Consider the following 25,442-nt stretch of genomic DNA (forward strand, 5'->3'; position numbering starts at 1 on the left):
TCTATGTTTGGATACAATTGGACACCATTTTGAATGAAGATGGCAGACCAAACCTTTCAAAACTGCACTGATTTTAACCACCAGTTTTAAACCTGTACTAATTATTTTTGGTTTCTGAGAATTTCTGAACAATGTTGCGTGTGAGGCAGTTAGAAATACATATTTCACCACCATCACCTTCAGCATTCAGACCAAAGTTTTGCCACTGGTGACAGGCCACACAGGCCACATCTTCTGTCTTTCTTTGTGTCTCACCATGTCCCTGAAGCACATGCCATCCCAATTCCAGTCCCCACACCCAACACTGCCCCGTCTCCTTTTACAACACCTCCTCTCCATTGCCCACTAAGCTTACTACCTTGTTACTGGCAGAACTTGGGTGCCTTGGGTGGCCATGTGTCCTATTGTACAGAGGACAGTCCATTTTTCTGAAGGGCTGTCAGTCCTCTGTTTGAGGGCTGTCCTGTCCAACTCTGGTTTAAAGACAAGGGACACTAAATAGGGAGAGCAGGAGTCTTGAAGTTGCCCATCAACAGTGAGGAGCACCTGGTCAGAGGACAGAGTTCCCCACAGTGGCAAGATGTATTATATTTCTATTTATTCTATTTATAGTAATTATTTCTAAATTTGCATCTATGCATAGATATTACCACATGGGTTTGGTTTTTTTTCAAATTTGTGTCCACTTTCCTTTCTTTGTGAAGCAAATCCTCTATTTTGGCAATGCAGAACTGGCCACCTTACATTTGTCTTAAACAACTGGATGACATACAGAAATATTGTATTATTATTATGGCTTATTTGTATACCGCTTTTTGGCCCAAAGACTCCCAAAGCAGTGACAGAATATTAATACAAAAAAGTACAATAAATCACTCAAAACAATAACGTTTTAGCTGCAGTAGTAGGCAATACTGGAACGAAATTGAACCCTTAGGACCAGGCTATACAATATACAGGCTAGACAATAGCAGTGGCCAGATGCTACTAAAATGCCCAGCTGCATGACTCTGACTGCATCATATCATAGATGACAGATGTCAATTTTGCATCACTGCCAATTTGCCTCAATATTTGCCAACCTTGCAAAATGACCTAATATCATCTCAAACTCACCAAATACAGCAGTGAATGCAGAGAGAGGAAAAGCCATGCCTGTTGGACCTCTGTCCCTTATGCCACTGTTGAAGGCCCAAGTATACCAACAGAAGGAGAAAGCAATCCTCTGACCACCACCACCCCTGCAGTTTGTCCCCCTCAGGTAGGACTCACGGACAATCATGCGGGCACAGACGTCACAAAACTTGGGTTTTTTGAAGTAATGATCCTTGAGCTTGTGAGGTCTGTCGTTAACTGGTTTCTCCGGCTCAGGCGGTGGCTCAGGCTCTTCTTCCTCATCCTCTTCCTCATAGATGTAGTAGATTGGTCCTCCCGTGGGGCTGACCAGCTCTCCATTGGCCTGTGGTTCCTCTGGGGCAGGCTCCTCCTTGGGCTTGCGTGTGAAAAGCTGCTTTAGCCGCTGCAGCTGAAGGTCCGGGATGGGGTGGGAGGGCAGGGTGGGATGGGGGGTGGACAATCAGCACTTGACAGATGCCAACAAGGAACCTTGGCAACCAGTGCCATTGGCATGCACACTCCCAACTTGTCCATGACTAGCTCAAAAACAACGCAAAGTATTGGAGGGGAACTGCCAGGATACCCCTCAGGTCTGTGGCAAAAACAGGGGAAGGGAACCCCAAATTCCAGACTGTGAAATTCATCTGCTCAAAAGGTAATGCAAACTAATGCCCAATGAACATACAGAAGTAGCGTTATGGCAGCCATGCAAGCACACAGAGCTCGCCATTCGCATGCAGTGGCTTTTTTCCACACTGCCACAAGGAAACAAGCTGCTGGTCTGCAGTGGTAAAGAACAGTCAGCGGCCACATCTCATGGGGATGCCGCATCACAGAAACAGATTGCATTATGGAGCTCTCTCCATGCGACGGCATTTTAAGCAGGACTGGCAACTAAACATATACATGGATTAATCATCTGCTTTCTAATCAATGAATTGGTTAATAATAATTGTTCTGCAAAGCATGTATATAGCTTAAAGTGCTTCACGTATATACATCTCAGAAATCCTTTTTAACAATCCTGTGGTTAGATCAGTACCATATTGAAGGGTTTTTTTAGGAGAGGAGATGAAGCTAAGAAATGGCAGCTTGCTTACTGAGCTTCTGGTAGAAGGTAGGTATGAAGGTATGCAGCTGAACTGGAGGCTTGGTCACTTGGGCTGTATTTCTAAAACAACTTACTAGCTAGTTAGCCCTATTGAATGCAGTGGGACTAACCTCTGAGTAAATGTGCACAGGATCACACTGTAAGAAAGTTTCTTAGCAGGTGAGCTCGCTCCAACGTGTTAATAATTCAAATTAAACTTAAAGTCCATGTGCCTATGACAAACGTCTCAAAGGGTACCCGCTTTTGGGGTGTGGGTGGGAAAGATATCAAAGGGTATGTTAAATTGTAACAAACAATTACAAGGAAAAGCTATCTAATATTGTAATTTTCATCCGGTTATAAAAAAAATATGCCAGAACCAAGATAGTCTCAACAAACAAAAAGGCCCTTCACTTGCAACCCCGCTGATTTAAAATGAGCCCACATCGTTTCCTCAACTGAATGTTTAGTTCACTGGTCTACTGATGAAAGCCTGCATTCCTAACTTCAAGCAGTCAAACCCAATAACTGATGCTTTGTGTACCTTTTGCCTAAGGACCCCACTCTAGTTGTGACTGTAATTTGTTTTAGACTGTTCAAAATGCTGCATTTTTTAAAACAAGCCTTTAAGCAGATACCTTATCCCAGTCTGTATCTATATTGTAATTGTTTTAAAGATGTTTTAAGGTTTTAAAAAAAAGTTTTTGTAGTGTTTTGTCACTGTTTGCCATCCTGGACTCCCTTTGGTAACAAACAAATTTTACATGGTTGTAACCTGTCCTGGGACCTTCTGGTGAGGAGCAAGTAATAAATATAATACTAATTACTAATCAGCAATACTTACTAATACTAATGCATCCAGATGTACAGGATTCCAGCCATCAAGCTGCTAGGGGAAGTGTACTTGCCGCTATTTGCAAGAATATAAAACTCTAATGAAAAATCAAAAACCACAGGTAATTTACCTCCGTCTGCTTCATCTTTACTCATTTTAGGCATTTACATCCTGTCTTTTGAGGTTCACAGCATTAACAGTGGAAGCCAGCTGGGCACCACACTGTTTGTCTGGAACAGTGGCAATGTCAGTCATCCCCCTCCCCCACTCCTCTCACTGATTCTTTGCGTCATTTTAAAAGGAAGGGAATGCAAATGTACATTTAATTGAATAAATGTACATAACCACACTTTGAAAAAATAAAGGCAAACTGTCTTGCTGAAGAATATGGGGAGGAGAAACACAGACTACAGAATGATCATTCAGTTCACTAGCCCAGTGTTTGTTAACTTTTTCTCCAACAGACCATTTGAAAATTGCCGAGAGTCTTACTGGACAACTTAATAAACTTTTTTGTACAATGAAACAAAGCACATACATAACTGATATTTTAATAATCATAAAATATAGTAGCTTTTCTGTTGCAATGGCTGTGCAATGTGTGTGTGTATATTTTTTTAAAATCCCTTTAGCACTGGCATTGTCAAAATCAGCACCAAATTAATTAATTTATTTATAAAAATATGTATATACCACTATTCATAAAAAAATCAAAGTGGTTTATAACATATATAAATGTACCATATACAATTTTAAAATAAGAAATCGTTAACTAACTATGGGCCCTAGGCCAAGGTCTTGTTAACCTAGTCAATAATCTGGCCCTGGTCAAAACAGCCTCATACTCCATCAACAGGAAAAAAAAGTTAATCAAGGTGTTCTCAAGGGTTCTGCAACTTTTCTGTGGGCCACTTGAATAGTTATCTAGAGAGGTAATGGTGTTACAGTGCAATCAAATACATGTGTACTCAGAAGTAAGCTTCATTGGGTCCAATAGGACTTACTCCCAGGTAAGTGTGTATTGGATTGCAGCCTTAGTCCCTTGCAGAAAAAACAAGAGTGTCTTAGGGCACCTTAAAGATACTAACAAATTTATTATGGAATAAGCTTTTATGGACTCAAGCACATTCTGCCAGTTGCATTAAGTGAAATATAAAAGGATAAAATTCTGGGGAGACTCGCTGATTTGGGAGTTGGAGGTACTGCATGGCAGTGGTTCTGCTCCTATTTAGTGGGTCGTCTCCAGAAGGTAGTGCTGGGGGAGTCTTGCTCGGCACCCTGGGTCCTCCAATACGGAGTTCCACAGGGGTCAGTACTATCCCCCATGCTTTTTAACATCTACATGAAGCCGCTGGGTGCGGTCATCAGGAGTTTTGGAGTGCGTTGCCACCAGTATGCTGATGACACGCAGCTCTACTTCTCCTGTTCATCCTTTTCAGGTGAGGCTGTCATGGTGCTGAACCGATGCCTGGCTGCGGTAATGGACTGGATGAGAGTGAATAAATTGAAGCTCAATCCAGATAAGACTAAGATGCTGTTAGTGGGTGGCTCCCCTGACCAGATGGGAGAGGCTCAACCTGCTCTGGACGGGGTTGCACTCCCCCTGAAGGAGCAGGTCTGTAGGTTGGGAGTTCTTTTAGAACCATCCCTGTCACTAGAGGCACAAGTAGCCTCGGCGGCACGGAATGCTTTCTATCAACTTCGGTTGGTGGCCCAACTACGCCCCTATCTGGATAGGGAAAACCTTGCTTCAGTTGTCCATGCACTGGTAACCTCAAAATTGGACTACCGCAATGCACTCTACGTGGGGCTGCCTTTGAAGACAGTTCGGAAGCTGCAGCTCGTGCAAAACGCAGCGGCCAGATTGCTAACAGGGACTCGGAGATGGGAACATATAACTCCGATTCTGGCTCGCTTGCACTGGCTGCCTATATGCTTCCGGGCTCAATTCAAAGTGCTGTTTTTTACTTATAAAGCCTTACACGGCTTGGGACCACAATACCTGGTGGAACGCCTCTCCCGATATGAACCTACCCGTACTCTGCGTTCAACATTGAAGGGCCTCCTTCGGGGGCCCACCCAGAGAGAAGCCCGGAAGGTGACAACAAGAAAACGGGCTTTCTCTGTGGTGGCCCCCGAACTATGGAACTCTCTCCCTGATGAGGTACGCCTGGCGCCAACATTGCTGTCCTTCCGGCGCCAGGTAAAACCCTTTTTGTTCTCCCAGGCTTTTTAACAACATTTTAACAACATTTTTATCATCTATTGTAACACATTTGCACTTACGCTCTTAATATTTTAGTAATTTTAATTCTTAACATCTTAACATCTTAATACTTTTAACTGATTTAATACGTTTTAATATTTTTCGGCTTGTGTTGTAGTTGTTTATATGTTTAATTATGTTCTACTATTTTTGGTATATTGTTTTTAAGTTGTTGATATATGTTGTTACTTGTATATTGGATGTTTTTATGTTGTGCACCGCCCAGAGAGCTACGGCTATTGGGCGGTACAGAAATATAATAAATAAATAAATAAATAAATAAATAAATGGCAATGAGACACAAAAGTTACAGTCAGTGATCATTAGAATTTAAATATATGCTAGGCACACTTTCAATCTTTTACTGTAACAGGTTGGTGATAATTGTTGAGATGATTGTATTAACACCTGTAGTGGGGCAGGGAGCTGTTTTGCAAGAAACTGTCACAGATAAGCAAACCAACACATGTAGTGCAATAAAAATAGAGCTCATTCGGAATAAATCTCATGGTGGGAGGACCAGAGTTTGAGAACCTCTGCAGTGGCCACCAGTAAGCAACTTCATCCCACAAGCGTGATGAAGTTCATCTTGATCCTGAGCAGTGCAGTCTGTACAAGGCACAGGGCAAGAGATGTCACTGACCCAGATGTTGTTTCTGCTGCCTAGAAGGGCAGCCAAGGCAGTGCACAGAGGATGCTTGGGGCAGCAACAAGGTGGAAAGCATAGAGTCAGAACTGGTTGAAATGCAACCCTGCTATCCTAAGGCAACAGTTGCTAATATATGCCCCAGGGGAGGAGAACCAGCCAATACTCATCCTCCCGCATTCATTCATGTACACTTATTTGTGCACATACGGGGTCTCCTGGGATCTTGAAATTCAGCAGTTTAAATAAATGTGGAAATTTCTGCAGGGCTTGGGCTGCTGCAGCAGGCTTCAGCCACCACAGAAAGCAGACAGCTCTGGGTTGTCTAGCATCTTTCAAAACATTATGTTGGAATACACATCTCTTATCAAGAGACTTGATTCCTGCATGTGTGAGAAATATTGACATATTGATTGTTAGCAGCAAAAGGTTTCTACGTGCATTATTCTACGCAATCCCTTCTGTGGAATAAAAACTACATTATCCCGCTTTTTGCCTTCTCCCTCAAGGCCTTTCTGTGGCTAACAACAGCAGAGGACTACAATCACACCCTCGCTGGCATTAAGGATTCAAGTTCTGACAGAATATGTAGATGTAGAATAACCATGATGCCCATGGGTGCTGCCAACATGGCACCCATAAGTGCAGGAGCACTCCCTTGAGGGCTTTCCTTGCAAAACTTCTGAGTTTCCCCTTTCTCACTGTCCCTGTGTCATGTGGTGTTCAGGGTAGTTCAGTAGTGTAGTGGCAAATTCAGAAGTGCTGGGTCCCTTCATGATAGTCACAGTCACATCCCCTCACAACCATGCCCCTTCTAAGATTCTACAACCTTACAAAATTACAGAATAATCTGGCCAGGCTTGAATACTGCTTTCTGCTTCTCTATCACTGTTACCATTTGACTGTCCTTTTCCACTGTCTCAGAGATATTTCTGAGATATTGATTGAATTACTGAAGTCAGTGTCTACACATTTAACTCCTGCTACTACCAAACTACTTGATTATGTAGATGGGGTGCTATCATCAGGATTCACTGTTTCTTTTTCTGCAATTGCAGAATGCTCACTCTGCATAACTTGTCTTTTTGAAGTAGAACCTGATAAAGGCTTGCTTGCAGTTGACATTCATTGGGACTTCTTGGTGGCTGATTGGCTCGCAGGATGCTGGAGACATAGGGACTCTGCTGGGACCTGGGTCCCAAAAACCTAAGGGGTCTCGCCCCACCCCCAGACCATGGAAAACTACACTCCTGGGGTGGTTATCTTTCCCCCTTCGAAAAGAATATAGAGCTAAAGGAGGAAGTTGGCATAGTGACACTTTTTCCTATTTTGCCTACACACACACACACACACACTCACACACAGATTCTGTAAAATTGATCCTCTTAAAATTCCATTTTCCCCACAGTCTTCCCCGCTCCCTAACCATAATCACAGCTCACATCTGTCTGCATTGACTGAAAAGTATAAAGCATGGATCTGGCTTACCAGCACTGCCCTGACATTCAAGACACATGTTAATCCTCATAATATTTATTCATTTTATTTTAAAAAGGGATCCCCTCAAACCCACAATGAAATCATAGGTCACCTCTGTGTCTGTTGGAATAAACAAATATTGCATGGTCACTTTAAGGGATATTTGGGGAATATCCCATGTACCTGTTTACCACGATGTAACTTCCTAATGGGTGGGGTTTAGTTACCTGACTTCCTCCTCCTTTGTCTTGGGGGATTTTTGAATATTCTCCATTGCTGATCTATCCACCATTGGGAGAGGCTGCATGGCACAGATGCTCTCTCTGAGAGCATCCATACCAAAGATTAAGATGGACTGAGACTATTTTTCTTTCATCTAAGCTAGAACCTATGGTTCTGAACATATGAAGCATGAGTAAATGTTCTTTATATTTTACCTAAGAAGATTGTGTCTGTTGTTATTTATATAGAGAAAGGTGGGGCTGGTTTATATTCTCATTCTGCTGCTTGTATTTTTACAACTCTGCTAAGAAATAGGACCAACCAAATTAGTTCCTATTTCTGTATGTATTTTTATAATACCGAACAGGTTATGTTGCCCAGAAATAGTTGAGAATTAAACCAGATTTTTCGGGTTTTATTTTAAGTATTTTTGCGTGTTTTGTTTCCCCCTTTGATGACTCAGGGCCAGCGTTTTCAAGAAAAAAAGAAACTAAGTTTAGGAGGCCTAGAGGAGTTACATGCCTTGCTGAAGCTTATCAGTAAAAATACGTGCTGGGAAGCTATTGTGTGATGGCTAGCTTGGAATGCAGATATGGGTGGAGAAATTAATGTGCTGGGTGCATAAGAAATGATAGGCATGCATAAGTTAGAAGATAGACCAATGGAAAGGTGGCAGGATGGCATTAGGGGGCCAATTAGAATGTGTCATGAATTTTTGCTTGCATTGTATAAAAGTGTAGCACACACCCCCATAAGGGGTGTGCTTGTTTTGCAAATTCTTGCCTTGCACCTCTTCTGGCCAGAATGAAATAAAGCTTGTTGTACCCTTCAACCTGGGTGTGGTGATTTGCCTGTACTGCGCACTGGGCAACTAACCCATTTGGGAGACAACACCTTTGCTCTGTATCAGGCACCAACTTTAAAAGAGACTATTTTTGCTGCTGTTACTTCCTTGAGTTGTTTTAGCATAACAAAAGCTCCTCTCAGACCAGGAAGCATGTATCAGCAAAGGAGAGATTTTTCAAGAAGAATGCCTGAACTATCCGCTGTTAACTTTGACCAGTGGAAGACTAGAATCATGATTATTTTAGCTGCAGAAAAAGCTCTATGCTGCATCGAAAAACCTAAACCAGAAGGGAATGGGCCAAGAAGCTAGCGCTTGGGAAGACAAAGATTCTCTTGCAAAAGCTATAATATTTGATTCTCTGAGGGATGAACAGCTTGTTTATATAAATGAATGTAAATCTGCCTCAGAGATGCTAGACAAACTTCAAACAGCTTTTGGATTTCAAAGCTTTAGATGCCAAACCATGTTGATTAAAGAGATAGTGAATTTAAAATTGCAGACAAAGGAAAATTGTGAAAAACATATCCCTTGTTGCTTATTTTCAACAAATTACAATTGGCTGGGTTTGTTTTTAACCACCAACAGAAGTTGGGTTTTCTTTTGGGATCTCTTGGAAAGAGATTTGATCCTTTTATTTCTCTTTTAAACCACAATCCTGAGATTCTTTTTGAGGAAGCTCTTTCGAAATTGAGAGAAGAATGTGTGACCCAAAGAGATCCAAACAATAATGGATCAAATTACATGGCTAGCAGAGATAAAGGGAAGGGAAAAGCCCCTCCCAAGAGCCAATCACAATGCTGTTTTTCATGTGGGAGGTGCCGTCACCTGGCCAGGGACTGTGACTCACCCAAAGGTTCAACAGCCAATGGCAGCTCTCCCAATTTTAAAGAAAGAGAACAAAGGGAGCATGCTTTCTCAAAGCACAAGCATGGACCTCGCAGAGAGGAATCCAAAGAAAGCAAAGGAAGAAATTTCCTTTTAACGCACGAAGGTCTTGTGGCAAATAATTACAAACAAAATCAAACAATTGGATTTTAGACAGTGGATGTACAAACCACAGTTGTTATAATGAAGATTTATTTGATGAAATAAACAGTGATACTGAAGGAAGAATCCAGACTGCCAATGGTCAATATATGAACATTAATGGATCTGGATCCATTGCTCTAAGGTGCAAGGTATCCGATCAAACCATAGTAAATGTGGCAGATCGTGTTTTATATGTCCCAGGCTTAAATTGCAATATGCTGAGTGTCTCAGCTTTAGACAAGAAAGGATTTGCAATACATTTCCAGGATGGAAAGTGTACAGTGACCAAAGATGATGAATTGCTTGCACTAGCTTATGAAAATGATGGTGTTTATGAACTGAGTCTTACAGCTGAACAAGCAAACACAGCCATGGTGGACAAGGAAGAGACCAGCCTAGAACTTTGGCACAGACAACTGGGACACTGTGATCCAAAGGTGATCCTACAGCTACAAAAGCAGAACCTTGCCACAGGTATCAAGGTAAACCAACAGAACCATAATAAAGCAAGCAGGTGCATAAATTGCACTAAGGAAAAGGGTGTTAGGCCCTCATTTCCACCAAGGACTGAAAAGAGAAGCACCAAGGTGCTAGATCTCATACACAGCGACCTCTGTGGACCATTTAATGTACCTTCACTTGGGCAGAATACTATGTTCTAATTTTTGTGGATGATTTTTCAAGGTACTGTGTGACTTACTTATTGAAGGACAAGAGTCAAACACGAGATGCTGAAGAAATACATCTCCATGGTGTCCACAAAATTTGAAAGGAAGCCGAAATCTCTACAGACGGACAACAGTGGTGAGTTTATATTGCACCAAACACAAAGTTTCCTGAAGGAACAAGGCATTTTGCACAGGAGGACTGTCAGTCATACTCCAGAGCAGAATGGGATTTCTGAAAGGAGACTTAGATCTCTTCTGGAAATGACAAAATGCATGCTTGCTGACGCTGATCTACCCAAAAGGCTGTGGGGTGACGCGATCGTGGCTGCAACGTATATCCAGAACAGATTGCCAACCAAAGGCACCACACACACACCATTCCAGTTGTGGCATGGCAGGATTCCAAACCTGGCACATATCAGTGTTTGGAAGCATTGCTTTTGCCTACATAGCAAAACAGAAGAGGCAGAAGCTAGAACAGAACAGACTATTTTGATAGGATATGCTCCTGGTAGCAAACGCTACAGAGTTATGAACCTAAAGACAGGTGAAGTCAGCACAAGACATGTTGTCTACTTTGATAAACGAAGCAGAGCTGACAAAAGAGGGACTTTGCTAGATTTCTCAGAAGAGCAAGGACACCATGTCCAATCTCTTATAGATATGCCAGTACCCACATACAAAATACCAGTGACATCACAGATGTCTGCACAATCTGACCCAAGCCTTGAACAAGAGGAAGAGGCAGAGATTGCAGAAAGTGATGATGAGGCAGAGAGAGGTACAGACGCAGATGAGAATGATGAGATGACCGGACAGGAAGATGCTGCAGAGCTAGACCAGATCCCAGAACAAGCTCCCAGATCCTCATTGCGAACCAACAAAGGTGTCCCAGCTCTACGACTGTCCTACCTCGCAAGGTCGGCGCTACCCAGAGAACCATCGACTTGGGAGGAGATCAAGCAAATGCCAGCATCCGAAGGTGCTCAGTGGAGAAAAGCCGCTCAGGAGGAGATGGATGCACTGCACAAGAATAAGACTTGGACTCTGACAGAACTTCCACCAGGCAAGAAAGCCATAGGATGCAGATGGGTGTTCAAGGTGAAGCAAGATGCAGGAGGAGAAGTTGAACGCTACAAGGCAAGACTAGTTGCCAAAGGTTTCCTGCAGAAATATGGAGAGGACTATGATGCTACTTTTGCTCCTGTTGTCCGACACAGCACAATAAGAATGCTACTAAGTGTGGCAGCCTCCAAACAGATGCACGTCAGACACCCCGATGTCAAGACTGCCTTTCTGCATGGAGAAATAACAGAGGAGTTGTACATGTAACAACCTCTAGGTTTCGTGAACCAGAAGCAAGCACATCTTGTATGCGAGCTTAAAAAGGGCCTGTATGGACTCAAGCAAGCTGCAAGGGCCTGGAACGAGAAACTGGATAAAATGCTCAAGGAGCTAGGCTTCAAGTAAGGTGATGTAGGTCAATGCCTGTACACCAGAAGCAAAGATGGACATTTGACATATATTCTGATTTATGTCGAATACTTGATTGTGGCGACTCAAAGAGATCAAGACTACAGAGAAGTTGTACATCATTTGAACAAAGAAGTTGAAATCAAAGAGCTAGGTACTGCAACATACTACCTAGGCATCCAGATTGAAAGGGAAGCAGATGGCTCCTACCTACTCAACCAAAAACAAAAGACTGTTGATCTTTTAGAGACTCTAGAACTCAAGGATGCCTATCCTGTAGCAACGCCTATGGCAACAGACTTTCTTAAAGACAATGATGTAGGTGAACCTTTACCAAATAATAACAAGTACAGAACAGCAATAGGGAAGCTTTTGTACTTGACTACACTGACTTGTTACACTGATGCTGACTGGGCTGCAGATAGCTCAGACTCCAAGTCAACTAGTGGCTTTCTGTTTATGTATGGAGATGGACCTATCTCCTGGGCTAGTCACAAGCAAGACATAATAGCATTTTCTTCCACAGAATCTGAGTATATAGCTGCTGCAGAAGCCTGCAAAGAAGCCATTTGGCTCAACAGACTACTAAAGGACCATGGAATAAGGGTGCACAGACCTATCCAAATGATGGAAGACAATCAAAGTTGTATTAGACATTCTCAGACTGAGAGAATCACTCCACGGACTAAACATATAGCTATAAAATACCATATTGTACGTGAATTGACAGAAAAAGGATTCATCAAGATGAACTACTGTCCAACTACAGAGATGACAGCTGACATCTTGACAAAGCCATTACCAAGAGACTGTTTCCAAAGACTTCGTGTCAAAATGGGCTTGTTAATATTAATGCATGCAAATTAGAGGAGGAGTGTTGGAATAGGCAAATATGAAGAATTCGTGAGTAAATGTTTTTTTATCTTTTACCTAAGAAGACTGTGTCTGTTGTTATTTATATAGAGAAAGGTGGGGCTGGTTTATATTCTTATTCTGCTGCTTATATTTTTACAACTCTGCTAAGAAATAGGACCAATCAAATTAGCTCCTATTTCTGTGTGTATTTTTATAATACCGAACAGTGTCCACAGATGTATTCAGTGATTTGTTAGTGGTTTTGTCATTATCCTATGTAAAAAAACATGAGGATCCATGAAAATTCATGCCTGGTAAGCACCGGATCTGTGATTTTGAGTGGACAGTCTACCACTGTAAATGTTTATTTTATTATTTTATTTTATTGCAGAGGGGGATCCTGGGTAAAATCATGCAAATTTAAGAGAGAGGACTCAATTTTTGTCTGTTGGGTGGGGGAGGGAAAGAGTTACTAGGGGGGGAGAAGCAACCAGAGGGGGTGTTGCCCCATGGTGTACTCTCAAAATTCCAAATGTGACCATGGCCACCAACCCTTGACACAACTAATCCCAAAAGGGGGACATTAAAAAAATCTCCACCTGTCAGGAAAAGCAACACAGGCCATACTCCAAGTTGGGGAACACTCTGAAAAATAGGTAGTATGAAGAGCCAGTGGAGGATTTTTATTTTTAAGCATTTATTCCCCAACCCTTTAGCCAAAGAGACTTCCAGAGTATCTTACAAAAATAAGCACTAAGATGGTCCTTGCCCTAGGCTCACAATCTGATTAAAATTAATAATGAGAATTATCAGGAGAGCACAAGGTGCCTTCTATTACCTCTGCATCTTGCTGTGTGATCACCCACTTTGCACATTACTCAGAAGTGGCAACAGAAAATACCTGCAAGAGGCATATTCTGCCTTCTCACAATTCTGGGTCTCAAGAGAAGCGGAAGGTTGCTGGAGACAGGCAAGCAGACTTGTGCTTCCCAGGAAAAGGAGCATGGTTCTTTGAAGATTCCATGTGAACAATCAAAAACCCTCAAGGAGTGGGCATAAATATTCAAAAAATGCTTCAAGGGCCTCTTTCCCTCTGCTGCTGCTATCCTGGCCCTATGTATATATATATATAAATAAATAAATAAATTTTATTTTTCAGCCGCCTATCTGTCCGCGTTAGGGACACTCTAGGCAACGAACAACAAGAATAAAAACAATACATATAGATCAACATAATCAAATTTTAAGCTAAAAAAACATTCATTAATTCAAAAGTAACATAAGTTAATCTGTCCCAATCTTGTAGGCCTGCCTGAACAGCCAGGTCTTCAAGGCTCGGCGATAGCTGGACAGGGAGGGAGCATGTCTGAGATCGAAAGGGAGAGAGTTCCAGAGGTGGGGGCCACAACAGAGAAGGCCCTCTCTCTGGTCCGTACCAGCCTAGCTGTTCTCACCGGTGGGACCAAGAGAAGGTCTTGCGAGGCTGATCTCGTCAGGCGGCACAATCGGTGATTCTGGAGGCGTTCCTTCAGATATACTGGGCCAAAACCGTATAGGGTTTTAAAGGTCAACACCAACACCTTGAATTGGGCCCGGTAAACAACTGGTAGCCAGTGAAGATCTAATAACACTGGGGTGATATGATCCCAGCGACGGCTATGCGTAATCATGCGTGCCGCCGCGTTCTGTACCAGCTGTAATTTCCGGACCGTTTTCAAGGGTAACCCCACGTAGAGCGCATTGCAGTAGTCTAAGCGAGAGGAGACCAGGGCATGTATCACCTGAGGGAGCAGGTGAACAGGAAGATAGGGACGCAGTCTCCGTATCAGATGTAATTGATACCAAGCTGCCCGGCTCACTGCTGTAATCTGAGCCTCCATGGACAGCTGGGTGTCAAGTATGACCCCAAGACTGCGGACCTGGTCCTTCAGGGGTAAACTTACCCCATCAAGCATCAGGTCAGTAATTCCTAACTTCCTTTTATCTCCCACAAGTAATACCTCAGTCTTGTCGGGGTTCAGCTTCAGCCTATTCTCTCCCATCCATCCACTTACGGATTCTAGGCACTTGGACATGGTATTCACAGCCAACTCCGGTGAGGACTTAAAGGAGAGATAGAGCTGAGTGTCATCTGCGTACTGATGGCACTGCAACCCAAAACTCCTGATGATTGCTCCCAGCGGTTTCACATAGATGTTGAATAGCATGGGAGAGAGGATAGAACCCTGTGGCACTCCACAATGAAGAGGCCAAGGGTCTGAAACCTCATCTCCCAATGCCACCCGTTGCTGCCTATCTGAGAGATAGGAACGGAACCACTGCAAGACAGTGCCTCCTATTCCTAATCCCTCTAGGCGGTTTAAAAGGATACCGTGGTCAACGGTATTGAAAGCCGCTGAGAGGTCCAGGAGGACAAGGAAGGTGTATTCACCCCTATCCAATGCCCTCCGCATATCATCTACCAGAACGACCAAGGCTGTTTCCGTACCATGACCAGTCCTAAAACCCGATTGGTATGGATCTAAATAATCTGTTTCCTCCAAGTTTCCTCCATCCGTTTCCTCTATCCCTAAGCTGAGACAAAAACAACAACTTTGGGCTTGGGGGCAGGACATGGTAACAGGTGACAGTGGCTCCTTCAAAGAGGCAGAAGATCTGCTCAAGGTAGGCTGTGTGCCTGCCTCAAATCTAATTGCAAGAATCCAAGTACTACTCCTCAAAGTTGTGCATTTCCCCACAAGCTAATTTTTACACACTACCTGGTGCTCATGAGACACAACTTTCCCCTTTACAAAAAAACCCAACACACTCTTGCACATTCACCATTGCTGTTTCTGGTTAATGTCAGAACAGCCCAATGTGTATAGATGTAGCATAGCACAGTAGCAAAAAGTTGAAAATTTGGAAGGCTCTTGTTCAGGCTTCATCTCTGCTATGAACTCCTTAGTAAAGCCTTAGGCAAGCCTCTCTTCTCTCAATCTCAGTCCCCTAATCTACAACATGTCTGTGACAATACTGGCCTGCCTAAAAGGACTGTTATAAGAATTACAGAGAATGTTTGTAAAGCACTTTGAACACTCAGAAGAGATACATATATGCTAAGTATTGTGTGGACACACGTTAGATGCACACAGAAAAGCAGGAAGACTGGATTGTCAGGGATATTTCCAATTTGAACCTAAATTGTTAAGCCTTCCCCCGTCATTCTACTTTCCCCTTGCAGTGTCTCTGATTTTCCATATGTTCCTGTTCTTGCAGTTCATCATAATCTGCTATACATCCTTTTTATTTGATTCATAATCTTCAGTATGTAAATAATATGACAGCACTATAAAGTAGGCTGCTATAATTCCCATTTTACAGTTGTGGAATGGAGGCTGAAAAAAAGCTACATGCCCATAACACCCCATGACAAAACTGAAAACGGTGCAATCTGAAGTAGGACCTACTATGTTGAAGTCCAACACTCTGTCTACTGGTCTGCAAACATGCATAATACCTACTAAAGACCACTGTAGGGACTACCAATATTGCTGAGTTACTGTAAAAGGCCCTAGCTTCTAGACAACTAGTCAGCAATTAGGGATTTAACAAACAGTAATGTCCCTGCATGATGGAACTTGCTTCCCCCACCTTTGGAATGCAACACCAATCAAAATATGGGAGCTGGGCAGAGCAACAGCAAAATGCAGAGGCAACTTTGAATTTGAAGAGAGGCAGAGAGCTGACCGTTTAGAGCTGTGAGTTTAGCTGGACTGGAAGCATTTGGTGGGGGCATGCTGGTGCTTTGAGAATCTGATGCAGGATCAGTGGTTTTGCTGACTGCTTCCATTTGCTTCTACCAGCCTTTGCTCTTACGTAAATAAAATTCAGATATTACAAAGACATAAGTCTCCAGTGATCTTGTACAAAGGAATTTACTCCCTTGTGTTATCTTTAAGCACTTCTCTGAGTAGTGGTGAGTTTAACATTAGTTTTGCAGGTGTACATGATTGACTGTTTTATGGGCCAGGAATTTCTTGAACAAACCTCTGTAACTCTTTTGAGTCCCACAAAAGAGATACTACAAATTCCAATGACCTCCCTGGTCTTCCACAGGCAAACATCAGTGCTCATAAAGACCCACACGTCTCCATAAATATTGGTAGTGGGTGGTTGTTTGTTTTACAGAAAAAGTGATGCCATAAAGCAGGAGTAGCCAACACAGTGCCCTCCGAATTGTTGCTGGATTACAGCTCCCATCATCCCTGACCATTGGCCATGCTGGCTGGGGCTGATGGGAGGTGGAATTCAACAACATTTGGAGGGCACCAAGTTGACTATCCCTACTATAGAGGCGTTTAATCTTAGAGACACATTTACAGGGCTTATGCCTCTTATTTTAAAGACTAATAGCATGCGGAGGTGAGAGCATAAATTAGTCACTAGTTACAAGGACATCAAAATATGACTCTGGATAGATAAGTCCAGCATTTTCTACATGACACATTGCCTCCTAATAGTGACTTCAATATGATAGCACTCTTCAAGTACTTGACAAGTTGTCACACAGAGGAGGGCAAAGTCTCTTTTCAAATGTCCCAGAGTGCAGGACACAGAATAATGGGGTCAAGTTATATCAGGAAAAACTTCCTGTTAAAAGTGGTACACCAATTGAACCAATTACCTAGGCAGGTGGTGGGCTCTGCGACACTGGAGGCATTTGACAGACAGCTAGATAGCCACCTGCCAGGTATACTTTAACTTGGATTCCTGCATTGAGCAGGGGGTTGGACTCGATAGCCTTATAGGCCCCTTCCAACTCTAAGATTCTATGTTTCTAATGTATGTGTGGCTGTTTGCACATTCATCCTCATGTGCAGGCTGTCATCCTTATGTAAAGCTAGCATAGCTTCCCTGCATAAGGTTCCTTTTAGGCATGACACATATTCACTGGCACTTCTTGCACTGCCTAAACTTATCTAGTTTCTGCCAATTCTTATAAATTCCAGCAAACGGTTCAAAATTCCAGCAAAATTCTGCAAAACTACACAGCTTTAACACATTTGTATGCTTCACAGAACAATATATCCACCCCAAGGCAGAACTTTGACCTCCGTGCTGCAAAATTCCCGGCATGCCTTGCAATATCCAAGAACAAAAGAATACCAAACAGCCAAATTTGCCCACCCAAAGGGGGTTGGGGCTTGTCTTTCTTGGACAGCAACCTCCCATGCAGCATGGTAACAAACCATCCTGTGCTCCCCCAGAAAGCAGGACTATGTCTAATGGGTTTAAGTGGCAGGAGGGCTGATTTTAGTTGAATATTATTAAAAGGTAAGAGTAGTTCAACAATGGGACCAATTTACCCCCAAGGGATGGTGGGATCTTCTTCACCAGGGGCCTTTAAGCAAAGACTGTACAGCCTTCTGCTGGGGATGCTCTAAGCATGGGTTGGACTAGATACTGTTCTGTTCCATTTGGAATGCTTTTACTTGTTTTATAAATTGCAAAGGTTTTATCTTTATATATATATAATTGTATATCCTATTGTTGTAAGCTTTGGTGAAGGGCAAATCAATCAATCAATGGCTTACAAGGCCCTCTCCATCTTTTATGACTCCGCATACTTTCTGTTTACCTCCATGAGTTGTGCAGTTGGGCAAAAGAGGGATATGTTTAAGCTGGTGCTCTCACAAGCAGGGAAGTGTGGAGTGGTTGTGATCGGAAGAAAAAAGAAAAAAACTCACGCCTGGCACTCTGCCACCCTCCATTTTCTTTTAATCAACAAATTAGGGCAGCCAGCTTTTTACAGAACACAGGAAGCTGCCTTATACTGAGTCAGACCACTGGTCCATCCAGCTCAGTATTGTCTGCACCAACTGGTAGCCGCTCTCCAGGTTTTCAGCCCTACCTAGAGATGCCAGGAATTGAACCTGGGACCTTCCACATGCAAAGCAGATGCTCTGCCACTGAGCTGCATCTCTTCCCCATAAAACATTGTGCCAATTGCCCCAAGGTGCGAAGGATTTCTTTTTTAAAAAACAAGCACCTGACCTGGTTGGCTTTTGATTTATTTAATTTTTAAAATTCTGGCTGATGGGGATTCCGTGGTGTATAGAATGATGGCTTCCTGTTAAAGAAAATGTGCTTGTTGTTTAAAATCCCATTTTAAAAACCCCATTCTGAAGAAGCTTTTTGGATCATGGCGTAAGAGAGAACTTTGCTGATATTTAAAGGGTGGATAAGCTGAACCAATGGCAATCTCCTAATGTTCAGGAGAAACCATGGGGAAGAGGTGTGCTATATTCTGTGCTCCTGAAAACATGGTGACAACAGTGGATATTACCACGATTTACATCTCGGGGCTCCAGACAGGAACACAGGTGGTTTGTTGGGATGGGATAGCCTCAGCTTTAACTGCAAAGGGAGGGTATTCCCATCTCTTATTGGTTGCAGCCACTATGGCCAAAACAGGCCACAGTCAGATGGTTCTGGCATCATAGGATGTTCTGAAGAAGGACTGAATTCTTCCAAGACATCCCCATGGCTGATTGTGCAGGAATCGGGAGTTGCCCCAGCCCTTGACCTCCCAGGGTAACCCACAACAGCACTTACCCCTTCTGTGGGTTTCCCCCTTTCAGATGTGGGTGATGCAGATGGCTCAAGAATTTCTTTTTCTGTCATGCTGCATGAGGAAAGAGAGCAGATGCAACAATAAAGATGCAAAGACGTAGCCCAGGCACATCCACTGTTTGCAGGAGGTGGGAACCAGAACCCTGTGGGACGGGTCGCCGTCACAGATGTGTGCACACATGCACACAACAATACCCCCTGGTTCAAACCGCACTTGCCCCAATGATCTATAATCTCCCATAACAGGAAGATTCCGATAATAGGACGACACAAACAACGAGATGTTTTCTAGCATTAGCTGTCTGGCCGATAGGAGCCCGAGGATGGAAGGGACACCTCTGAAAAGAATACCTTAAAGCATATGCAGTGTGCCTCTCGCTGCACTAGTATAACCACCTTTTAACTGGTAAGTTAGGGATAGCCCAGTATTCTTTATATCAGCAAGACAAGGCAGGTGAGACCCCAAGGGGCTTATTGAGACAACAACATATAATCATGGAGGTATCTAGTTGCGTCGTTTTAATTATAAAGTAAAACTTGGGATCAAGTTACTAGAGCCCAGTGGTCCATAGTGGGCCTTATACCTACGCAGCAATTTCAGTTTTCAGAGTGAAACAGAACACTCCATGTGTTACGCTTCTATAAGACAACTCACAGAAAAAGGAACAGCTTGAAAAATCCTGGTACCCTTTTGTGACATTTATGAAACAAACGTTTAAAACTGTGTAATTTGATGCCTTCTCACTGCTGAAAAGAAACGATGAGCAAGAGAGCAATCCAACTCCGGGGAAGCCAGTGGAAGGGGTGCCGATGGAAGAGGAGCTGGTGGGAAGGTCCCGGCATCCAGTTGGCGTTTGGGAGCCTCCAGGCTGGCTGAATGCCTGCTCAGCCGGGAGCTGTGTGTGGTGACAAGAAAATAAAAGCTGGCTCTCACAAATAACCTTACCAGGGAGTAGGCGCTCTCTATAAACTTTTATAGACCATTATAATTGTTTCCTTAAACTGACCTTTTTCCCGTTATAACTTTGGCCCAGATCAGGACCTAAAGGAGTGCTCCGAACACAAGTTGGATGTGGCCTAAGTCCCCTCCCTCAGCCCCTCCTCTGACATGCTCCCCAAATGCCCCTTGTTCAGGCCTTACGCTGGCTCCCCTTCTGCTGGGCTGGGCTTCCCTGGAGGCGCCCTGGCTCCACCATAGCTGAGCCAGGATGAGGGTTTTTTTCCAGCAGAGCCTGGCCCCTGCCAGCTCAGCTGGTGGTCTGCCATATCAACCTCCCCTCAGCCCAGCATAAATAGCAGTTGGATTGCGCCTCAAGGCAGTAATATTTTAGGAAGTGGTATGTGAAGACTGATGGTTAATGACAGCAGAAAATTATGTAAATTATAGTATTTATGATTTTTATTCTTTTTTATATATATCATAATGCATTTTGTATTTATTAAGAAAAAACAGAAAAACCCTCACCCTTGTATGTTCTTACTTCATGACCCAATGCATGTTCTTGAAACTAGAAGCAGAGCTGACTGAGAAGACACATACAATATTGCCATCACAAGCAACTTCTTCATTATAGTTAGTTTAGTGACAATCAGCCCGTGCAATTAGTCCATAGTAAATACTGTTTTTTCTTTAAACAGACAGCTTCCAAAATATGAGCAATTCATATAGTTTATGAATGCGTGAGCAACCCTACTCACCAGTGAGCAATCACAACTCACAAGGTTAAGGAGCCCCTGCCTATCCCCTTTAGGAACAGCTTTTACGAGGAAATGTTGTTACCCAGTAAATCCTATATCCCCTAGTCATTACTAGCAGCTGAGTCTCAGGTATGAAATCGTTCCCATCGCCTGCTATCTCATCCTATTTAAACTGGGGATTCCAAAGACTGAATCTGGGATCTCCTGCATGTAACCACATGTTCTATACCACTGAGCTATGCCCCCCCACAAAGGATAGAACCTGTGTCCCCATCGCCAATGCTCTCCCCTTCTAGAAACTGCTCAGGTGTTCCTCTATGTCGTCTATAGTTTCTCTGAGTCAGGAAACCAATGGTTTAGGAAGGCCGGTGGGGTGGTAGTGGTGGAGGCAATAGACAGCTTGAGAAGATAGAATTCTCTTCCAAACATGCCTGTGCCTGCCCGTTGAAGCTGATGAATGGCTCACAAGTGGAGTCAGAGACAAATGACAGAGACAGAAAGAGGATTCCTAGTCCATGTTTCTTCCCATTCTAGGCCATGTCATATAGTACAGAAGAGAGTGGGAGAATGGTGGTAGAATAGCCAACAGGCCACTGATGGTGCGGCCTATCACTCAAGTGGAATTCTCACTAGTACTGTAATGCTAAGGTTGCGTTTTAGTCTGGGATGCAACACACGAAGCAAAGATAGCACCCAGCCAACAAAACTTTTACATTACAGAGACTTTCCTCTTCTCCCAGGCATTTTAGCATGTGTTTTAAATTGTTTTTAAAAGATGTGTTTTTAAATTTGTATATTTGTTTTTAATGTTTTTAGTTATTGTAAACCGCCCAGAGAGCTTCGGCTATGGGGCGGTATATAAATAAATAAATAAATTAAAATTAGATGTGGGCAATGTCAAAGTGTGATTTAAGCATGACTTATGAAAATGGTTAAAATTGGCCTGCTGGCAAACTGAGCTGCAGACCAGGCTCACATTTCCAAAATGGGATGCTGCATTCATAGCACTGATGGCTTTCTGGGCTCCCCTACCCCATTTTTACTGTAATGTAGCTATCTCTGGGGAAATGCAAATACAACCATTTCCTTTTACTGAATTTAGAAGAAATATTCCTAAACTGTGCCATCATTAAGTGTTTCCTTGTGCTTTCATTGTCTGCAAAACTAGCTAGCAAGGGATGGCAAAGAGCAGAATGCAAACTGGAGAAGCAGCTTTATTATCTTTACTAAGGGTGCATTTTTACAGAGTTCCTTATATTGCGGCCCTCCAGATCGTGTTGGAATTCCAACTCCCATCAGACCTAGCCAGCCTGGCCAATGGTGAGAGATGTTGGGAGCCGCAGTCAGCAGCATCTGGAGGGCCAGAGGTTCCCCATCCAAGCATAAGGATATGTCGATCCAAAACTACTACTAATCCTGGGGCTCCCGATTAACCCTCTAGTTTTCTTCTCAGGTGAGGCCATTTCCACAGATGCAGAAGGGATTCAATTTTACTTTAAGCATTGCATTACAAGTTCTGCATTCACATTCTAAAAAGGGGGTTCTAACTAGTCTCAGGAGTCACACCACCAAGGGCATATCTATACTACAGATTTATATTGGGCATAAATGACATGGTTCCCCACCCACCCCCACCATAATCTCAGGAATTGTCTGGCCAGGTTACTGAGAATTAGAGACCCTTAACTCCTTCCATTCACCCAGAGTGAATGACTGTTAAACCAGTTAAATCTGTAATAAAATCTCCTTAGAGTTTGACTTCAATATTAAGGAAACGGTTGCAGAATGTTCCACAGTAGAGTTTATTTGATCTGGTGAGACAGAACAGAAATTCCCAGGCAGATCATCCCTCTGGCCTCTGTTAATCACAGCTTTCCTGAAGAGGTTATGAGAGAAGCTTCCCAGAGCTCAACATAGTTAGAATGGAGGATTTCTAGGAGAAACTTGATTTTTAAACAAAATAAACAGAAATGAATTACTACATGGGTTAATGTTTGATGAGATCTGATGGATTCCAGCACTGGAAAAGGTGTAAACAAAACATTTCATTTCTATAATCAGAGGTGTTGGGAAGTCTTGCTACTTAATTCTGGCTGTATATGGATAGGCTGTGATTACTCAGTTGTGAGGAAACAGCACTCTACACATGCTCAGAGGGGCTCCTCTTTTATTATTACTTCAGATATTTCATAGAATCATAGAGTTGGAAGGGACTTATATATATTTAGCCCTGGTGTTGAAAAAGAGGGGCAATGCTGCACTCTGTCTCAAATCAAGCGCTGGGTAAAAGCACAAACACACACTTCTTAACCCATCTGACTGAGCTCTCTAGAAATAATCAGGCTATACAATTTTTCAGAAATTTCTAAAAGGCCTGTTCTTCATCAATAGAATAATGGAACTATCAAAACATCAAAACCAGGAAGAAATTATTGGTCATTGATACAGACAAATTTTTCCGGCTCAGCCTTTATGACAGAACCAAGGAGTGGCCAACCACAAACAAAACCCCTGCCTGTCATTAATAGCCATGTCCCATGGACAGACGCTCAGCAGAAAAGCATTTGGGCTTTCCAGTGCATAGCTTCTCTGGAGTCTCCATGCCCACAAATGGAAAACGTCTGCAGCAGTCACAGCACCCCCTCAGCCTCAGATTCCTAGAGGTTTCATCATGGCTGCCTGGCTGTCCGCTTGGCCATTCATGTAAACTGCACATTTACCAGGGCGGTGCAAAGAGGCAGCAGAACAGGCTCTGGCACAACATGCAGGACGTCACAAGCTCTGTTCTTCAGCAAAACTCACCATCATCTTGCCTTCAACATCTAAAGCAACTGTTTTGCTCAAGGACAAAGTGTTGCTGGCATTTCAAGCTTAGAAAGCCAGGCCTACATTGCGTCTCCTCAGGGCTGCTATAAGGGCCACAAACAGCCTTCGCTCCCTTCCTTTTTCTTCTTCTTAATTTATTTAAAACACAATTTTTAAAAACAGCACACCATGTGCTAACCCCCTTCCTTTTTTCAAAATTACAAGAGCCTGGGAGGTCGCAGGGGCCAGAACTTTCCTAAGAACTTGTAGTAGACCCCAAAACACAGTAATTTCTGCAGTAACATGCCCCTCTGTTCTCTCCCCACCTTTTCCAGCAAAGGCACTTCAGCCATTTTAAACCTCTGTAGATTGAAAAATGCATAATTCTTCTACCTCTTAAAGTAAGTGGCTTAAAGTGGGGAAAATGGACTGCCAAGCAAGAGCAGTGGTGTTTTTCCCCCCCAGGCAGGAGTGACATCTTCTGTGTTTCTCAGCTGCAGACTGAGACTTCTATGCCCCTGTGAACAAACACCCGACAGGGAAGGCTGAAGAGAGAAAAGGCAAAACTTACCTTCTAGAATGAACACAGTTGCTGCAGGTTAAATCCTTTCAAAAGTATCAGGCAGCCCCCACAAACTCAGCTCTCCCCTCATCTTGCCCAACATCTCACTTTACAGATTCATGGGAGATAAAGAGTTTCCCCTTCTCGGGTCTTAACATGTAAAAGTTTGCTGTCCTAGCACCGCAAAGAACTTGACTGACAGATGAGGGGGAAAGACAGCTGCCATCTATTGGGAGGGCTGACATGGAGAAATTGGACACTGAAGAGTAGCTTTAACATTGACTCGGGGGCCAAACTGCCTGAGACAGCAACACAGTAGCTCAATTTGGGAGAGGGGGGAACTGTCCAGATACTGGCATAGAGATGGGGGGCGGGGGGTGGGCAGAACATTCATTTGCCTAGGAGGTCTTGAACAGAAACTTATTGCCTGGAACAGGGCCTCCCATGGACCTCAGTGCAAATTTTGTGCCTTGACAGAATGTCTCAGGCCAAAACTTAGTAATAGAGATAGCTGGCCAGGAACATAAGACTACACAAGCTTCCACTGGGTTTCCACATTTTTCATATATGTCTTTCTGTACAAACCTGCCTTCCTTACACAAGAGCACAGCCTAATCAGCAATGCTTAACGGAAGAGTTTGCATTCTGCTCTCCATTCCCAAACATCTGGCAGATTCTGAGGCCACCCTTACTGGAAGCAGAGCTTCTCTCTTGGCAAAGATTTCTCCAGGTCTGTATGTGAGGCACCTGACATTAGTGTTGATTCCAGAAAAATGGAACCAGTGTTCATGGCAGAATTCCCCCTTCCCTCCACATCCAGCCCTGTAAAAGTAACCCAGTCTGATTATGCCAGTCACAAATACTTACCTGCTTGTTGACGGCCAACCCAATAAGGAAAACCAGAGGATCAACATGCCTCTAGAACTGATGCAGATTAGTGCTAGCAGCAGACTAGACCTAATGACTGCAGTTTCCCTCGAGTTTTACCCATGAAGCCTAGACAGGAATCAGAGTGCATAGTACAGAGTGCATAGTACAAAGGGACCAGCTTTAAACTACGTTATGCTTTTTGTCCATCAAGCCCAGTACAATATCATCTAGTTACCAGCAGCAATCCCAGGATCTGATACACAAGTCCTTCCCAGGACGTTAACTGGGAATGCCAGGGACTGAACCTGGTACCTTCTGCACGTTGTGGTGAGCAATGAACTGACCATATTTGGCTGCAGGATGGAT

General features: G+C 43.3%; 1 protein-coding gene across 1 annotated transcript in view; it reads right to left on the minus strand.

Moving 5' to 3' along the window:
* STAC3 (SH3 and cysteine rich domain 3) overlaps positions 1-24,417 on the minus strand; it is a 54,184-nt gene extending 29,767 nt beyond the window's left edge. The window contains exons 1-3 of the mRNA XM_061614627.1: positions 24,216-24,417; positions 19,124-19,193; positions 1,273-1,525 (exon numbers count right to left, since the gene is read on the minus strand). Coding sequence (XP_061470611.1) covers positions 1,273-1,525; positions 19,124-19,192 — 322 coding nt within the window. The 5' untranslated portion in view covers position 19,193; positions 24,216-24,417. The remainder of the gene's footprint in view (positions 1-1,272; positions 1,526-19,123; positions 19,194-24,215) is intronic.
* Positions 24,418-25,442: the final 1,025 nt, after the last annotated feature.

The sequence above is a fragment of the Rhineura floridana genome, chromosome 3 (genome assembly GCF_030035675.1).
Source record: "Rhineura floridana isolate rRhiFlo1 chromosome 3, rRhiFlo1.hap2, whole genome shotgun sequence".
Classification (NCBI taxonomy): domain Eukaryota; kingdom Metazoa; phylum Chordata; class Lepidosauria; order Squamata; family Rhineuridae; genus Rhineura; species Rhineura floridana.